Raw genomic sequence first — 19,587 nt, forward strand, 5'->3', positions numbered from 1 at the left:
CCTTTCCTAAGAGCAGTGAGTAACGCCATTTTTTGTTGGTAGTGGAGCATACGCAGGATAACCACTCTCGGCCGGTCGTTGGTCATCTTCCTGGGTCCTAAACGATGTGCCCGCTCTATTCTTAGGGGTCCAGTTGTATTTTCATTGTGCAACATCTTAGCAAGCCAGGACTCCAGATATTCTCTCAGATCCCCCTCTTTTATTGATTCTGGTATTCCTACCAGTCTGAGGTTATTCCGTCGAGAGCGGTTCTCCAAATCATCCACTTTATCTTCCAGGGCTGCTACCTTTTTTGTAAGTCCTTCTATAGCCGTGGAGGATTCTTGTGCTGATGTTTCCACTTCTCCCAGTCTCTGCTGGACCTCCTGGAAGTCTTTTGTGAAGGTAGTGAGCCGTTGATCCATGCCATCCAACTTGTCTATTATTTGTTGAAGTTGGTGATTTAGAGTGTCCTCCACCGCTAGTTTAACTTCCGCCACTATTTCCGCAGCCCAGGCAGAACTCACCGATGGTGACGATGGGGAGTTTTTCTCCGCCATCCTTGAGCCTCCTCCTTTAGATTTTTCCGGCTCTTTTTTGGACCCTCGGGTCGCCATGCACGATGTAATAAATGAGTGCTTTTAAAATTTCTGTCTTTAAATCCGAATAGCTTCCCAGGCACTCCTTTGTCCTCTGTATGATAGAAAACTAATTCTGCTCTACTGTTTCAGCCGCCCTATGAGAGCTGATGTTGCTTTTCACCTCCTACAAGTCTTTCCAAGATTGAAAGTAGAGCTGTTGAGAAAGGGTGTTCCTATCTCTTTAAATTCCAGGCTGCTCTCTTAATTCTGCTTTACCCTGCTTTCATCATCCTCTGTTGATTTTACTGTAGTCATTGAAGCAGCTGTGCCAGCTATTATCTCTGCTGAATATGATTTTTAAAGTCTGTGCTACTTACATTGTGCTAGGCCCTCTCCTTCCCCCTCTTCCGTTGCTGTGTGCAGCCGTTCCAGCTCTCTCGTTGTCCATCCTCCCGGTCACAGATCCACCATCCTTTGCCTGCGCCCTCTGCTTCGGTAAGGACTCACTTTGTCGGCATATGAAAACGTTGCCCGGTCTGCTCCTGTTCTCCGATCATATGGCGGTCTATGTTCGGGTGTCTCTCTGGCGCCAGCCGCTCGCCGCGTGGTGTGGGGGAAGGGGGACTCGCTACTGCCAGTTCGCGCCGCTGCGGTTTGCTGCTTATATTTTTCCTTTCCCAGGAGGTCGGATCGCCTTCTCGCTTCCTTCCTCGTTACCCGTCCTCAAGCTGGACCTTGATGGGGGTTGAAAACAGCTGATTTGTAGGAGCTCCCGATCGCGACTTTGCGGAGCTCAATGTGCGGCGGCCATCTTGGCCGGCAGCTCCACCGGAAGTCATGGCAGATGACGTTTAATGTGAGCAAGTGCAAGGTGATGCATGTGGGAAAAAAGAACCCGAATTATAGCTACGTCATGCAAGGTTCCACGTTAGGAGTTATGGACCAAGAAAGGGATCTGGGTGTCGTCGTCGATAACACGCTGAAACCTTCTGCTCAGTGTGCTGCTGCAGCTAGGAAAGCGAATAGAATGTTGGGTATTATTAGGAAAGGTATGGAAAACAGGTGTGAGGATGTTATAATGCCTTTGTATCGCTCCATGGTGCGACCGCACCTTGAGTATTGTGTTCAATTCTGGTCGCCGCATCTCAAGAAAGATATAGTAGAATTGGAAAAGGTGCAGCGAAGGGCGACTAAAATGATAGCGGGGATGGGACGACTTCCCTATGAAGAAAGACTAAGGAGGCTAGGGCTATTCAGCTTGGAGAAGAGACGGCTGAGGGGAGACATGATAGAGGTATATAAAATAATGAGTGGAGTGGAACAGGTGGATGTGAAGCGTCTGTTCACGCTTTCCAAAAATACTAGGACTAGGGGGCATGCGATTAAACTACAGTGTAGTAAATTTAAAACAAATCAGAGAAAAGTTTTCTTCACCCAACGTGTAATTAAACTCTGGAATTCATTGCCGGAAAATGTGGTGAAGGTGGTTAGCTTAGCAGAGTTTAAAAAGGGGTTGGATGGTTTCCTAAAGGACAAGTCCATAAACCGCTACTAAACGGACTTGGAAAAATCCAAAATTCCAGGAATAACATGTATAGAATGTTTGTACGTTTGGGAAGCTTGCCAAGTGCCCTTAGCCTGGATTGGCCGCTGTCGTGGACAAGATGCTGGGCTCGATGGACCCTTGGTCTTTTCCCAGTATGGCATTACTTATGTACTTAGTGTATGTGTAAAATCATAATGAATATGTATGCAAATGATATGCTAATGTGCCAAGCCCCACCCTTTGCCCCTCCAAATGAAACAGACAAACTATGCCCATGCATATTATACAGATGTGATCAACTTAAGTCTCAGCAATATTCCCAGCTGACCATTGCTGGATTTAATCCTCTGGCTATCTCTTGGCAGTTGCCTACTCTATTGTTGGCAAAGGTACAGGTAGTGGGAACAGGATAGAATTCTTTATTTGTCTAGGTACCAGAAAAGTGGCAAATCAGCATCAACACTGGCATAAACAGCCTAAGATGTTAGGGGGCCCTTTTACAGAGCAATAGTAAGCCCAATGTGGGCTTACTGTGCGCCAACTTGGAGCTGGCACCGATGGTAGTTCCAGCCCAGCGCGTGCCATTTCCCACACTGAAGAAAACAGGGCTCAATTTCTTTATGTGGCAGTTATCCGGCGGTAATCAGGCAGCAATGCATGCTACCAAGTTACTGCCGGGTTAGCTTGAGAGCCCTTAGCGCCACTTCAATGGGTGGTGGTAAGTGTGCTCCCCTTACATAGCCACATGGCAAGAGCAATTTTACCACATGACCAAGTATTTTTGCAGCCTTTTTACCTGCTGCAGTAAAAATGGCCTCAGCGTGTAGCAAAAACAGCCACTTGCCACTACCGCAGGGCTCTTTACCGTAGCTTGGTATGAGAGGGGAAGGGAATCAGGAACAGTGTACTGCAAAATTATTTGGCCCTTTAAAAAGTTATCACAACTTTATCACTTTGAATGGGCTGTGTAGGCATTGCCACATGGCTTAGTAAACACGGGGGTTAATGCACAAAAGCAGCATTTCCCATTCAAGCAGAATGCACACCAATGTTTTCAAAACTGTTTGACACACCAGTTTCCATGTAACAGGCTGTGTGGAAATGACAGGGACCACAAATAACCAAAAGAAGTAGGGAAGCACTGAACAGCCTACCAAAGGCTAACAGGAGTCAAAGGAAGTTTGGGAGAAGGAAATGAGTCAGCTCCTTGCCAGCACTCTCTAAAATCCTATCTAGTGAACATGTGAGATCTGCTGCTTTTGTACTAGGCAGGCAGGCAGGTTATCAAGCCTTTTTCATGCTTACTAGCCACTCAGCTACCTACATTTACAAATGATTGTTGTCAATGATGACTATAGTCTTATCCTTTCTCATGTAGGCACAAACTCCTGGAGACAGTTACTTGGTAAGCATTTCAAGTTAAACACTAGCCACTGCCTTTAACTCAGTGGCGTAGCTACTATGGGGCCACGGGGGCCTGGGCCCCCGTAGATTTGGCCCTGGACCCCCCTGTCAACGACCCTCTCAACCCCCCCTCCCACCATCAACCCGCTGTCACCATCTGCTACCTTTGCTGGCGGGGGACCCCAACCCCCGCCAGCCAAAGTCTTCTTCCTTCGTTTGGTTCCTGAGGACGTCAGACTCACAGAAACAGAACGAAGTCCTGCAGATCGCAAGGTTTTGTTCTGTTTTTGTGAGTCTGATGTCCTGCACATTGTACGTGCAGGACGTCAGACTCAGAAACCAAAAGAAGGAAGACAACTTCGGCTAGCAAAGGTAGGCGACGGTGGGTGGAGGCATTGAAAGGGTCGTTGGCGGGGGGGGGGGGGGGGTCAAAGTTGTTGTTGGTGGTGCTGGCAGCGGGGGGGGGGGGGGGGGGGGTTCCTAAAATGTGCCCCCTCACCTTGGGCTCTGGCCCCCCTCCCGCCGATCTGGCTACGCCCCTGCTTTAACTTAATCTGTATGTTCAGTGCTGTTATCTGTATAGGCATTAGTGCTGAATAGACAGTGTGGCTACTTTGCTAGGTCTATCCATTTAGTTAGGCCTGCTGATATACATAGCGGCTGAATACCACCACCACTATCCAAATAATTTTTTTCCTGCTCTCACTCTACCCGTTTCATACAGATACTATCAGTCTATTTAGCTATTTCAACAACTAGGTATGTTTTAATTTGTCTTAATTTTTTAATTATGTGCAATATGACCTGAAGACTAATTGTTTCTGAATGGAAATCAAGCTTGGACCACAACATTGAGGAGCCCTTTTACAAAGTGGCAGTAGAGCTACCACGTGTGTAGCATGTGCCAAATTGACACTACCGCCTGGTTAGTGCACCCACTCGGTGGTAGTTTCAAAGTTGGCACGTGCTGTTTCTCGCAATAGAAAAAATGTCTCTATTTTCTACCATATGGGGGAGGGGGGTCCCCCCAGTGGTAATCAACAGCGCAGCCACATTGGCACACCATGCATGAGTACTGTGCATGTAGTGTGTGAGCCCTTACTGCTAGGTCAATAGGTGGCAGTAAGGGCTCAGGTAGTAAATAGCTGTGCACTACCTTTAATTCTACTGCATGGCCATATACTGTCCCCACTAAAAAACGCCTTTTGGACCAGCGTGTGTCCAAAACACGCAACCACAGGCCACTTTTTACAGTGGCTTAGTAAAAGGACTCCTGAAAGTGCTAAATTCTAAGAACTAGGTCAACATGAAATTCTAGACAAACAAGGAACTAAAAAATTATCCTATTTTAGAAAAACACGCTTCACAGGCTGTTTTGTAACTGATATATTAGAACCTTCCATGATTACAAGGGATTACTGCTTTAAGTGTGCCACTAATGAGCTTAAGTGTATAACCTTCACCCACTCTTTGTATGACCCAGCAACCTAGAAGCAAAAGTTTTGATGCTGAGGAATTCTCAGGGTTATTTCTGATATTAAATGGCCCATGTAGTTGCTGTTGAAGTTGATGCACGGAATGATGTTCATTCAAATAAACTGAGCAGTATCCATGGGACTTATAGAACAGTTCTGAGATAAATTCTTTAGTTTTGGGGGAAAGCTATTTTTTGTCACTGCCTGTGGGACTTGCAGGACTGAAATGTTATTTTCAAAGGGAAGCTTGTAGATGTTCCATTTGAAAATTTGGCTAAAGCATACAACACTGGTAGTACATCTGTACCCACATACAGTACTATGCACCTGCATGGAAGTAGGTACAAAATACATATGAAGGATTCAAAATGAAATCTCATTGTCTCAGGCACAAACTTAAGGGTCTTTTTTACTAAGGCACACAAATGGATTTAGCGTATGCCAACAATTAGTGTGTGCTAAATGCAGTACAGCCCATTGTATTCCTATGGGCTGCATGGCAGTTAACCCCTTAGGATGTAAGCTCTCTGGATACAGGAAAATACCTACTGTAACTGAATGTACTTTGCTTTGGCAATAAATGAAAAGGAGTGAGCTAATCCAAAATCACTCTTTCCCTTCCCTGTGTACTTTAATTCCCTCAAACTAATGCCAACTCTTTTTATGCAAGAAAAACTTACTGTTGGGGTGTGGAATGGGCAATTTTCTAAACATGATTACACACCTGAAAACCTTAACTATTGCTCTTCAATTTTTCCCCTTTTTTTTATTTAAACATTTCTATCCCCATCTAGAAGCCTTAAATGTAACAGTTTACATGTAATGAAAAAAATACATACATTTTTCATACTAGTGTTAACTTAATAAGCAACATTCACAATCTGTCTCTGTAATGCCCTGGTATACAGTTGGAAGAATTTGTGACAGTTCTAAATTCCTTCAAGGTTGACTATCCCAGCTTTTACCACACATTCGTACATAATTTAAGGACCAGGCAATTTCAGTGAATCAGATTGAAGATAACGTCTTTCCAGGGACAGACAAGGTTTAGTCACACACCTTTTCTCCCACTGCCTCGCTTGACTGTATCTGCGGTAAATAATTTTTATATTCTTATTTCTCTGGAGCTAATATTGTTTCCGGTATTTGCAGAATATTTGCTAAATAAAAGTTATCTGAGCTTTTCTATGCTAGGCATAACAATATGTCTTTCCAGTAATAAAATGTTCTAAAACTAAAAACCTTGAAGTAACTACCACAGCTCATATTTACTGTATACTGCTTAAATAGAATTTTTTTAAGTGCATTATTATTGTAAAGGAAAAATGGATTAAGAAGCTTAGGACTTTTAGTTTGGGGAATAAAATTCATTAACCAATGACCACCATATGGTCCTGTTGTCTCTCCTCAAAGTATCATCTGCAGCTGTTAGTTCCATGGCAGCAAATTTTACCTCTGGAGGAATCTTTCATCCATTTCTGAAAATAGTATGTCTCTTCTAGAAGTCATGTGTGTTATTGAACCCCCTGTTTCAACTGTGCTGTAAGCCTGCCTTATTACTGCATGTAGAGGCACAAATGTTGATTCCTACATATATTCTTACCAAGGGAAAGAGTGGACAATTTTTAGACAGCCTATTTAATCAGGTACACAGATATTTAGCTGGGTATATTGGCTTTTGAAAATTGCCCTCTGTGAGCACATGACTGTTAGCTTCTTTCCACATTCAATATAATCTATTGAAGCCACATGGAAATCTACAGCTGAGCAGTCAGCTGCAGGAAACCTAACTGAAATCTAGAGGCTTGATATTCAAAGTGAATTAACAAGGCAAGAGGCATTGGAGCCGACTCTGTGGGTGCTTGAGCACCCCCAATATTGGAAAACTTCCTTGTATGTGTCCAGGGAGGGATTATTTCCATTGGGCTTAGCACCCCTAATAATTTTGAAAAGTTGGCTCCTATGGCAAGAGGTGCTTCTGCCCGGTTAAATCACACTTAGAATCTCAGCTGCTGATATTCTGCAGCACTGAACTGGGCAGTACTGCTGAATATCAGCTCTGACCACCATTGCACTGGCCATTTCGTGTTGGGGCAGTCTGTAGACAGAGCCAGTAGTTATGTGAGCACCAGCCATTTCAGTGCTGGTGCCTGCATAGCTAACACAGGGATGATTAAAAGCAAACGCCGGCGCTAGAGGCTGTTAGCGCCATACTAGCGCTGGCGTTTGCTACCGCCCAATGATTGGAGTCCCCGAGGGCTCTGAACGCAACTAGCATGCAAATGCATGCAAAACAGGGCTAAACATATGATCAGTGACCAGCGCGCCAAAGACTGGGTCGCTGACCGCGGCAAACTCTATGCCACATGCATGCTAGCAGGCCCCCATTCCCCCCAACAAAGCAAACCTGAAGACCCCCCCAGCGACAGGGGGCTGGAGGTCCGGCAGACCTCTGGTCCCCCCCTAACTCCCCTCAACATTTCCAAAACAGTCCCTTGGTGGCCCAGTGGGTGACCAACCCCCCCCCTGGTTCAGGGAGGGCTGGAGATCCGGTGGGTCTCCAGCACCCCTAACCCCCCCCCCCAGCAAAGGGTCCCTGGTGGTGCAGTGATCAATCCGCCCCCCTCCCTACCTACCCCCCTACCTTGTGGGTTGGCGAAGGGAGGTAGCCTGCCTGCCTCCCTCCTCTTCTTTCGACGCTGCAAAATGGTGGCATCCTGCCCTGCCCTGCCCAGACCTGTCAAACAAGTGCGGGAGGATTGTGCTGAACACACATGCTCAGGCACAATTCTCCCGCACTTCTACCCCACGATCAGAGATAATTGTGTGCTTAAATTTGCATGCAATTATCTCTGATCATAGGTCTAATAACGCCCCATGCTGTTCCAGTGCTATTTTTGGAGCACTGTTTGAAACAGCAGGGTTTTTTGATCATCTGCTTGTAAGTGGGCAGACAGGACTGCAAAAAATGCATAACTTCTAGGGTGGCGGCTGACTCCAGATACTGAATGCCAGAGCATGAACGTGGCTCTTCATTGAATATCACTGGCTTAAAAACTGCTGACCACTGCTGGCTGAATATTGGCCCTCAAGGGGCAGTTGCAACCTTGTGGATCAGCTGCAGATTTTCATATTGATGGAATACAAATCTCATTATTCTGGGTATCTTTATACTGAGGGCAAAACACTTGCTCTGATCATTGTTTTCAGTACAAGTTGGAATTTAAAACCTGGTCACCATAACACCTTAGAAATTGGACTCTTGAAATAAGACTGTTTTTCTTCAAAAACTGTACTTGCTTTCTGATTTGATATGGCACCTATTTCCACATCATCCAAAGCACATACATACCAGTATCCTTTTTTTTTAATAACATTTAAAATTATATACAGCATTAGCTCAAGAAGACTGAAGTCAGAAGCTGTGCTTTACTCTAGAGAAAGATCTTAAAGCACTACCAGCTCTACTCAGCATTTCTGTGCTGGAAGCTTTGTGGACAATTTGGTGGTTATTTAGAAATGTTTTATTTTGTAAGATACTATTGTGAACTGAGATAGTTTATGCGAGTTTGTAAGTCCCCTATTGTGGTACTTATATTCAGGGTACAATTGTTGTGGTTTATCTTTCTTTCTACAATTTTTTGATCATATCGATCAAAATGGATGCTTTTGTATTCCATCTGTAATTATTGGTATACTTACTACCACTCTGTTTTGTAAGATCTTTAACCGTAAACTACCCAAACTATTTCTTATTGTATCCAGGGTATAATCTTTTGCCTAGAAAGGTGTTTCCTTATTCTCTGCAGCAGATGAATCCAGGAACTGATGGGTTGTGTCCCTCTACCAGCAGGTGGAGATAGAGATTACCAAACTGAAGGCAGTGCTATCACACAGTCAGCCCCTCCTTCACTCAGTATATCTCTATCTCCAGCAGCTCTTCATCAGCTCTTCTTGGACTTCTCCTGGGCTGTCCTAGCCAGTTGACGGCTTGGCCAGTTGGACTCAATCTTGGGGGCATACCTGGTAGCCTGAGTACCTGCCTCCCAGTGTTTCTTTGCTGAACGAGTCGTTAAGCCTCCCTCACCCCCCCCCCCCCCAAAAAAAAGAAAGGACCATGATTGATCAGCTGCTCTTAAAAAAAAAAAAAAAGATTGGACACAGAAGGAGCCAGTCAGAGAGAACCAGCTCTACCTGCAGGGTCAGATTGGTGGCAGGTTTCTGACTGGGAGGGAGGGGGAAGCTACTGCCTCAGGTGCGCTCCACCGCACTGCGTGGGTTAAGCCTGATTGCTGTCTTTTTTTGTCACTGGGAGAAAGTATGGTGTGCATGGTGGCAGAGGCGGTTAAGAGGTGTTCCCGCTGCAGTAAATGGAAATCCGCAGTAGGACTGTGTCCAACTGGTTGCTCGGATGCCCCGGTGGGTGACAGCACTTCTATTTCGCTGGAGCCGGCTGTTTCCCAGTCAGCGGTTGTGGGGGCCTGCGCCATTTTGCAGGCGCCAGCAGATGCGCTTCCTGCCTCTCTGGGAATGGCAGTTTCTGAGGCCTCCCGTCCTGGGATGGATAGTGGCCTTGCTAGCAATGAAGATTCCTATTCTTCTATGGGAGCCCCTTTGGGGCTATTGGCAGCACCTTTAAGTTCCTACGAAATATTTTTTTCCGGGTTTGTCTTGCTGATACATCAAGCTTATTTGATTAAGAGGACTTTACCTCAGCCCCAACCTGTCTCTTCTCCCCAGGGGCTTCCCTCTGGGGATTTAGGGCAGGTTTTGCTGCCCTCCGCAGAGGATCCGGTGCAGAAGAGGAGGCGGTTGGTCTATGACTTAGAAGGGGGGTAGTAAACTCTTGTTTCCACTCATCACTTGCTGGCCTCTTGGTGGGGGACTCTCTCCGCCCATCCAGGGTGGATGAGCTGGAGGACAGAGAATTGCTCCAGGAGGCGTCGGATGACCCTTCTGCGGTGTGCCTGTTCCATCAAGAGGAATTGCCTGCGCTGAATACTAGTGCCTTGGAGGCCACAGCCACTGTGAACCCTAAGATGGCAAGCACGAGGTGACCTTCCAAGGTTTTTCCTGTGCGTTAGGCTATCCAGGAACTTGTCTCAACCCAGTGGGCTGACCCTGATGGAGGCCTTAAGGTGGCCAGGGTGATGTCTCGTTTATATCCGGTCAGTTTGGATCTGGCTGATAAACTTGCTTTGCCTAAGGTGGACGCCTTGGTGACGGCTGTCACTAAAAAGACCACCCTACTGGTAGAAGGTGGGGTGGTGTTAAAAAGGCCATGAAAGATGGCTTCCTTGAAACATGCTCTATCTGTAGCTCTTATGCTGCCCATGCATGCGTTAGCTGGTTACAACAGACTTTGGAACACGAACAGGATTCAGGTTCTATCTTTGGGGCTTCCTTGCCTCATATGGAGTCGACACTTGCCTTTTTGGCAGACTCTATCTATGATCTGGTGCGGGCCTCGGCCAAACAGGTGGCATTGGTGGTTTCCTCTTGCAGACTTTTATGGCTCCACCATTGGGCTGCGGACCTACTGTCCAAGCAACGTCTCACTTGTTTGCCTTTCAGCGGGGAAACTCCTCTTTAGTGAGGATTTGGAGAAGATTGTGACTCCATGTTACAGAGACTCCCTGAGAATAAGCCCAAATCCTCGCCATTAGTGGGGCCTTCTAGGCCTCATTTTCAGGAAGCTCGACGCTACCGGCCAGACTGCTTGGGAGGTGCTTTTCAACGCTCTTGTTTTCAGCAGAACTCTTTCGTGGGGACAAAAGATCTGTGGGTTCCTCAGCACTTCAGAGAGCTGAAGGATGTGCTTCCCAATGATGGGGTACTGGTCTGCTCTTCTGACACCAGGATAGGGAGTCAGTTGACCCTGCTTTACAAAGAGTGGGCCAGGATTACTTCAGACTGGTGGGTCTTGGATGTTATCAGAGAAGGTTGCAGGCTTGAATTCTCTTCTCCCATAGGACAGCTTTTCTTGGAATCCTGGTGTGTTACAGTTTCCAAATGGGGAGCGGTCGAACCCACTCTGAACTCGATCTTGAACCTCACCTTGAGGTCCATAAGGGGCAATACTCCATTTATTTCATAGTGCCTCAGAAGGAAGGCTCCTTTCATCCTATTTTCGACCTCTGGAAGATCAATCAATTTCTCAGAGTCCGGCATTTTTGAATGGAGACTCTGCGGTCTGTCATGGCAGCAGTTCAACTAAGGGAGTTTCTGACAGCCCTCAACCTCAAGGAGGCCTATTTGTACATTCTGATATGACCTCCTCATCAGAGGTTCCTGTGTTTTACTGTTCTGGAGTGCCATTTTCAATTTTGGGCTTTGTCCTAGCTACCACTCTCCACACCTTTTCCAAGGTCATGGTTGTAGTAGCGGCGTTTCTCTGGAATGTGGGCATCAGAGTGCACCCCTATCTCGACGACTGGCTCATCTGTGCAGACTCAGAGCTGGAGAGTCGCAGGGTCACTGGCTGAGTAACTGCTCTGTTGAAGTCCTTAGGCTGAATCGTCAATCTCCACGAGAGTCACCTCTCTCCTTCACAGACCCTGACCTACCTGGGTGTTCAATTCGACACGGCTCTGGGTCGGGTTTTCTTGCCAGAAGACAGGAAGGTCAAGCTGCAGTGCCAGGTTTGCCGCCTGCTCCTTTTGCCGAATCCACGAGCTTGGGATTACGTTCAGGTGTTAGGCTCAATGGCGGCCATGCTGGAGGTGGTGCTGTGGGCAAGGACCCACATGTGCCCATTGCAGCACTCACTGTTGAGCAGGTGGTCTCCGGTTTTTCAGGAGTATCAGAGGCACCTTCCTTGGCTTTCTTGAGCTTGTCAGAGCATGAGCTGATGGCTCTGAGAGGATTCCCTACTGAAAGGGATGCCGTTGGCATCTCCTCAGTGGATTGTGGTAGTAACAGATGCCAGCCTGTCGGGTTGGGGAGCACAAAGCCTTCACCTGCGTGCTCAGCGCTGGAGGCGGTGTAGCCGATCAACCATCTGGAGCTCTGAGTGGTGGCCAATGCTCTGTTAGCCTTTCAACTTCTTGACAGGCAAGGTGGTTCCCATCCTGTCAGATAACATGACAGCAGCTGCTTACATCAATCAGCAGGGCAGCACAAAGTCTAGTTCGTGCTGCCGAGGAATGTCATCTCTTGACGTGGGCCAAGGCTCATGTTCTCTGTTGCCTACACTGTTTTAATAACTTCTTACATACTTTGGGTTTGGAACTTACTAGAGACAGTTACATCACTTAGTTATGCCAATGATATTACAGTGTTAATTCTGATTTACTCATCTATAAATTCAGTACTGTCAGTTGTTTAAAGATGTTTAACACTGATTAGGTCCTGGATGTCATGCTACTGACTCAAGTTAAATACTGATAAGACCCCATTTTTACTTTTTTAAAACAATCCTGACCCTTTAGTAGACCATATAATGTATCTGTTAGAAAGATACTAGGGGGTTTATATTGAGCAGAATTTATCCCTTGACTCTCAACTCAATAAGAGCTCTTTCTTTTGAGGAATTTAAGACGCATAAGAAAGTATTTTGAATTTGAGTTGCTTTTGTCCAAGTTGACTATTGTAATATTATTTATTTGGGTGTGCCTAGACAAGTTAGCCGGCGATTACAAACATTCCATAACACTGCAATCTGATTTTTTCTTTACGGAAGCAGGAAAATGTTTCTTCATATTTTATTGAATTACATTGGTTGCCTATAGAGGCAAGGATTATGTTCAAGTTCTTTTGCTTTCTATATAAAATCCTAAATGGTTAAAGTCCAAGTTATGCAATGGATCATATGGAATTTATTTCCAATAATAGGAATAGATTTCACAATTCACTTTTTGTCCTTCCATTAATTAAGGGAGTAAAGAGATTTAAATGTTTGATAGACTTCTTGAAGTTCAAGTATCGAGATCCTGGAGTGATTTTAATATTTATTTTGATGCTCGGTTATCTTTTTTCTTATTCAAGAAAAATGTAAAAACTTATCTTTTTAAGAAGTTTGTTAAAATTAGTTCTTTGCTTTTTTTGCTTCCCAAGAGACTTTTTTTAAAATTATTGTAAACCACTAAGAACCTGAAGGTATAAGCGGTATAGAAGTATACTATAATGTAATGTAACATCTCTTCAACAGAAAACCAATCCTTAATATTTGGTGGGCCTGGAGAAGAATAGAGATGGATTTAGTGAGATACAAAATAAGAGACACACCCTTTCTTTAACTTTAGGTTACATATGTGGCTCCTAAACCAGTCCTGGTGGGCTAGTCAGGTTTTCAGAATGTTCTCAATATGCATGAGAAGAGATTAATGCACTGTCTCCACTGTATGGATATTCATTATGGATATTCTGGCTAGGGATCCTCAAGAGACACTGGTTTAATTTCTTTACTTTTTTTTGCATATATGAGGAGAGAACCACTAAGAACCCTGGCTTGTTCCAATTGCTGTCTCCAATGAAGACCTACTGGTAAGAGAAGGGAGGGAATAATTTTCCTTTTCTGTATTTTCCATTGACACTGAATTACTTTTTTGACTATGGGGCTCATTTTCAAAGCACTTAGACCTACAAAGTTCCACAGGTTACTATGTAACTTTGTAAATCTAAATGCTTTGAAAATATGCCTCTATGTCTGTTTGGATCATTGTATGAACTTTAAGAAACCACCTCAGGCCGGCTCTGTTTTCTCCTCTGTAAAGGATGTCAGGAGGTTCCTGGATGGTTTGTTTATTTGAGCTGATTCAGAGAATGCATTGCTTACTCCAAAAGTCCAGCCACTGTTGACCCATCTAGAATGAACTCCCTAAAGAAACAGTAAAGTTGGTTAATACAGAAGCATCAGCCAGGAGAGAAAGTCTGAGAGTCCAGTCTACTGGTGAAGAGTAAGAGCTAGACCAGACCAGCAGCTTTTTCTTGTACATTGTATTCTTTGCTTTTCTTCACCTTCCAGCCAATCAAGGTTAGCAGAAGAATACCAAGAACTTTGTAGCTCACCAGGAGGCCAAGGTACCTACCGACAGAAAACAGAAGAGAGACAAGGTGAATTACAGAAACATCAGTGACATATGGATAATTATAATTATTGTTTATATATATACTACATAAGAATTCACATTGTCACAATTTTATCCTTAAAGGATCTATCAATTTAATGCCTCAAAAGTGTTCAACTGACCCAAGTAAAAGGCATTAGGGTTCATTAGAGGCATAATTCAGACTTACAACTCTATTGAGAGAATCATCTGAAAATGCACACTTCACTGTTGTATCATTCATTGGTACAGTCATACGGTGGCATAATACATGGGCAATGACAGTCATAATTCTTAAGAGGTGGAGTTCAACTCATGCTTTCAGTAAACTAAAGTGACTAGCTTCTGGGGGAGCTGGTGAACATTGGAAGAGATGGCTGCTCAGTTGGTGAGCTCCTGGAGACTTTCATTTAATGCTTCATTCTTCTACATAACCATCTTCTTTAATCCTCAAATTTCAATATATAATCACTTACAATTAGTATGGCATCTGGAAAACAAGACGCTTCTACATCTTTCACAGTCAGTAATAAGAGAAATACATTCGACTCGCTTCCACAGATGAAATGCGATCCGAGTAAGAGCAGTGATCTTACTTTAAATTCTCTCTTAGAAGAGATGCGTTCATTAAAATCATTACTTCCCAACACAAAATAAGATACAACTGCAATAAAAGCTGAACTTTCTGAATTGAAATCTGATGAGACTCTCTATCGTTCATGCATCAATACCCTTGAGATCAAGGCTGGTACAGCAGAGGAAAATATTATAGGCCTACAATGCATTGCTAAAGTTGCGATGGACTTTGAAAAAGAACTGGAAGATATGTACAATACAGCATGAAATAATATTCATATTCTGTGCATTCCTGAGGGCTGTGAAGTTTTTGAAGACCTTATTCCAAAACTAACGAACTTATCATTTCAGAGAGTTTTTGAAACTGAATGTGCACATAGAATTCCAACACAATGCAGACAAGAAAAATATCCCAGCCCTTGCATAATAAACGTTTTGTGTTATACACCTGTGGTCAAAAATATGCAGAAATCCTGGTACAGTGTCCTGGTTCTGTGAAGTGCTGTCCCACCGGGGTGGGGGCCCTACTGGCTATATTGTTCATGTGATGTCTATGTAAATTGAATCTTGTCTTAAGCATCTGGCCTGTTTCTCCAATATAGCAACCTTCGTTACAGAACCAGGACACTGTACCAGTAATTTCACAGTGAGAATACTGAAAGGTAACTTTAAAACAATACAGGAACGCAAAACCTTTGAAGTCAGAATGATTGAATATTTTTACACCCAACAGACAGGACTTAACAAGGATCTGGGTTTTCTAGCCCATTATAAACCATAAAGTTGTATTTCTCTGCTTATCACCCTCTCCTCCCCTCCCCACAAACATCCTGCTAGACTATCTATGGAATGCTTTGAAGTCCCCATACACATCTCCTACCCACCCTGCTAGACTGTCTATGAGAGACTGTTATATACACTGTCAGCTACCACATTTGCTTATTTCTGATCTGACGAAGAAGGGCAACCTTCGAAAGCTAATCAAGAAACGTACTAAGTTATGTCCAATAAAAAAGGTATCATCTTATTTTCTTTTCCATGTTTTAATTTTGTTTGATTTCTATTGATTACCTTTAAGAGTGGACTAACAAGGCTACCACACCTCTCTACTATACTATAACTTGAATGATAGTTTAATGTGTTGTTTTGTTTTTTAATTGTAACAATTTTTATTGATGACAAGTTTGACAATATGGGTATATATTGAATCCAATAACAGAACATACAGAAGGAAAAGGATAATACCATACAAATCATCATTAAGCTTTTCACAATTTTATCCCCCACCCTCACCCACTATTCCAAGTTATGAACAATTATCATGGATAACAGCACAATGCAAATACCACTTACGTGCTCAAAGTACGCTTTGGTAATGAAGATAACTTTATAAGAAGAGTAAAACAAAAAACAATTGTATATAAAGACAATGGCTTTCAACAAACTTTTAATATAACTATGCCACTCCACCCGTCCCCCATTCCCTTCCATTCAACCCCCCCCCCAAAAAAAAGGAGTTATATTACTGAACAAACCGATACAATCCAAGACGTGTACAGCACAAAAACCCCTCCCTCCTTGCCAAGAGGGTGTTAAAAAAGGGGGAGGTGCTAAGAAAACACTCCACAATTGGGAAGAATAAAAAACAGAATCAAGGGAAATCTCCCCCTCATCCTCTTTCCCTCCCCTCTAAAAAGTATTTAAAATCAGACTTCTAGCTCTATGCGATAGGGATTGAATATAGGTTTCCCAAATGCCCAGAAACAACTTGCATTGTTTAGGAGAACACCTGGCTTGTCTACACTCCAACAGCATCAATGCATGCAAATGATTTCTCCAGGCCTGAAAAGAGAGAGCCGTATCACCAACCCACATCCCCAAGATGATTTGCTTGCCCAATGCACCTGCCTTTCAAATGAAAAGGGCATGAAAATGGTTAGGGGCTTGAAAGGCTTCATATTTATCTAAAAGCAGCCCTGCTGGTGAAAATGGCAGATTTCAATTTAAAAGTCTTTCAAGATAGCGTAAAATAGCTCTCCAAAAAATCTTTCTTTAGACAACTCCAGAAAGCGTGAAAAAAAGAATTATGGCCTTGAAGACACTTTTGACAAACCGGAGTCTCTACCCCCCCCCCCCCCCCCCACCTTAAATACCTGCTCTTGTGTAAAATAAGCTCTATGTAGTGGTTGAAACTGATAGTCCCACAGTTCAGCACTCACTGAGATCTTTGGAATATGTTTAATTAACTTGGTTAAATTCAAGGAAGTAACAGGTATGCCCAGGTCCTGACTCCATTTGAAAAGCAGATCTTCCCGTGACTGTGTCGGAGAGAGTTCTCCATGAAGGGAAGAAATTGACAGATCTTCATCTCTGAACTTATCAAAGAACTCCAGTAAACAAAGACCTAGGGGAAAAGCCAAGGCACCGGGAATCAACGAGCAAATGTAATACTTTAACTGTTGGTAAGCCGAAAAAACCCAACGCTCAGCATCCCTCGCCTGCAATGTAACATAGTAACATAGTAAATGACGGCAGAAAAAGACCTGCATGGTCCATCCAGTCTGCTCAACAAGATAACTCATATGTGCTACTTTTTGTGTATACCTTACCTTGATTTGTATCTGTCTTTTTCAGGGCACAGACTAAGTCTGCCCAGCACTAGCCCCGCCTCCCAACCACCAGCCCCTTGATTTGTATCTGTCTTTTTCAGGGCACAGACCGTATAAGTCTGCCCAGCACTAACCCCGCCTCCCAACCACCAGCCCCACCTCTGCCATCCAATCTCCGCTAAGCTCCTGAGGATCCCTTCCTTCCGAACAGGATTCCTTTATGTTTATCCCACACATGTTTGAATTCTGTTACTGTTTTCATCTCCACCACCTCCCGCGGGAGGGCATTCCAAACATCCACCACTCTCTCCGTGAAAAAATACTTCCTAGCATTTTTCTTGAGTCTGCCCCCCTTCAATCTCATTTCATGTCCTCTAATTCTACCGCCTTCCCATCTCCGGAAAAGGTTCGTTTGTGGATTAATACCTTTCAAATATTTGAACGTATGTATCATATCACCCCTGTTTCTCCTTTCCTCCAGGGTATACATGTTCAGGTCAGCAAGTCTCTCCTCATACGTCTTGTAACGCAAATCCCATACCATTCTCGTAGCTTTTCTTTGCACCGCTTCAATTCTTAACACAATACTCCAGGTGGGGCCTCACCAACGACTTATACAGGGGCATTAAAACCTCTTTTCTTCTGCTGGTCACACCTCTCTCTATACAGCCTAGGAACCTTCTAGTTATGGCCACCGCCTTGTCACAGTGTTTCGTCGCCTTCAGATCCTCACATACTATCACCCCAAGATCCCTCTCCCCGTCTGTACCTATCAGACTCTCACCGCCTAACACATACGTTTCCCGTGGATTTCTACTCCCTAAGTGCATCACTTTGCATTTCTTCGCATTGAATTTTAATTGCCAAACCTTAGACCATTCTGTTAGCTTCCTGAGATCCTTTTTCAGGAAGAAAAAGACGGCAGAAAAAGACCTGCACGGTCCATCCAGTCTGCCCAACAAGATAACTCATATTTGCTACTTCACCACTTCACTGCACAACAGGAGCTAGATTGGCCTTGAAGGGGGAGACAAACCAATTGTGTTTGAAATTTTTCCAAGTTATTGGACCCCTGCACACTAAAGTAAATTCTGACTTTAAAATAAAGTCCAAACTTCTCAACTTTCAGGCTAGAGGTTATTGGACACCTGCACACTAAAGTAAATTATGACTTTAAAATAAAGTCCAAACTTCTCAACTTTCAGGCTAGAGGTGAGATACATGATTCTTCTCTTAAATTTAATGCTTATTGCTTAATTAATTAGCCCTGTGAAACCTTTTCTTTCTCTCTATCTTGTCCTGCCAAGCTCTGATTGATAGGAAGAGAGGAGAGGCTGTTAAAACAGCATTGAATTCATTTGAGACTCAAAAGTAACATTTTACACAGCTGTAATTATTGGGAATATTTAGATTAAAAAGTTATATTCTTAGACAATTTTAAAGGTTAATTCAATTGGAAATTCTTTGGTCCTGGTCCCACCCAGCTAGAGAATTCCCTTGATAAAACAGCAGTTAGCTGACACTTGGGGACTTATAATCCCACCCACCCCAGGGTTTTCCACTCATTTATAGAGAAACCAGTCCTCATTAACTTTACCCAATCATACACAGGCAGTCTTGCAGGCTATTACTCCAACATAGTACACCTGTTCATACCCATTTCAACCAATCAGGATGACTTTTATTCTCTGCAATAATTGTGATGCTTTAGTTTGAAGGCCAATCATCTGGAGACTTAAAGCTTGTCCTATCTGTCTTCAGCTATCTACTTTAAAACAAGAGCTCTGTAAAGTAATGCAAGAATTAGAAGCAATTAAAGCAACTTATAGGACTGTGCAGAATCATAACTTCTCACCACTGCCTCAAAGAATAAAACCACATAAGAACAGATGGTTCACAGTAGGCTCAGGCAGACTTCATCATGTGACACAGAAGCATCCGCCCGCACAAGTGTTGCCACTACAAAATTCTTTTGCTCCACTACAGCACTCTGATATTCCTGAAAATAAAACTGAAGCAGAAAAAGAAGAAAAAGCAAGGAAGGGGGAACAAAAATACGAGAAGGTACCCAAAGAAAAAACACCCTCACAAATCACTAAAACCAAAACACATACTAGGAAATGTACATGGAAAGCGATGACCACAAATGCTCGCACTCTATGCAATAAAATTCCTGACCTTCAAGCCCTGATTTTGGAGTCTGACTTGGACATAGTTGCAGTCACAGAGACATGGCTCAATGGTTCCCATGAATGGGATGTAAACATACTAGGCTATAATCTTTTTAGGAAGGATAGAGAGGGACGTACAGGTGGAGGAGTAGCTCTGTATGTGAGAAATGATATCCCAGCGACTGAAATGACAGGGAAC

General features: G+C 43.8%; 1 protein-coding gene across 1 annotated transcript in view; it reads right to left on the minus strand.

The window, feature by feature from the left end:
- Positions 1–9,096: 9,096 nt before the first annotated feature.
- SLCO2A1 (solute carrier organic anion transporter family member 2A1) overlaps positions 9,097–19,587 on the minus strand; it is a 915,614-nt gene continuing 905,123 nt past the window's right edge. Inside the window, 1 exon segment of the mRNA XM_030215775.1 lies at positions 9,097–14,010. Coding sequence (XP_030071635.1) covers positions 13,890–14,010 — 121 coding nt within the window. The 3' untranslated portion in view covers positions 9,097–13,889.

Source organism: Microcaecilia unicolor, chromosome 10 (assembly GCF_901765095.1).
Source record: "Microcaecilia unicolor chromosome 10, aMicUni1.1, whole genome shotgun sequence".
In the NCBI taxonomy this organism is placed as follows: domain Eukaryota; kingdom Metazoa; phylum Chordata; class Amphibia; order Gymnophiona; family Siphonopidae; genus Microcaecilia; species Microcaecilia unicolor.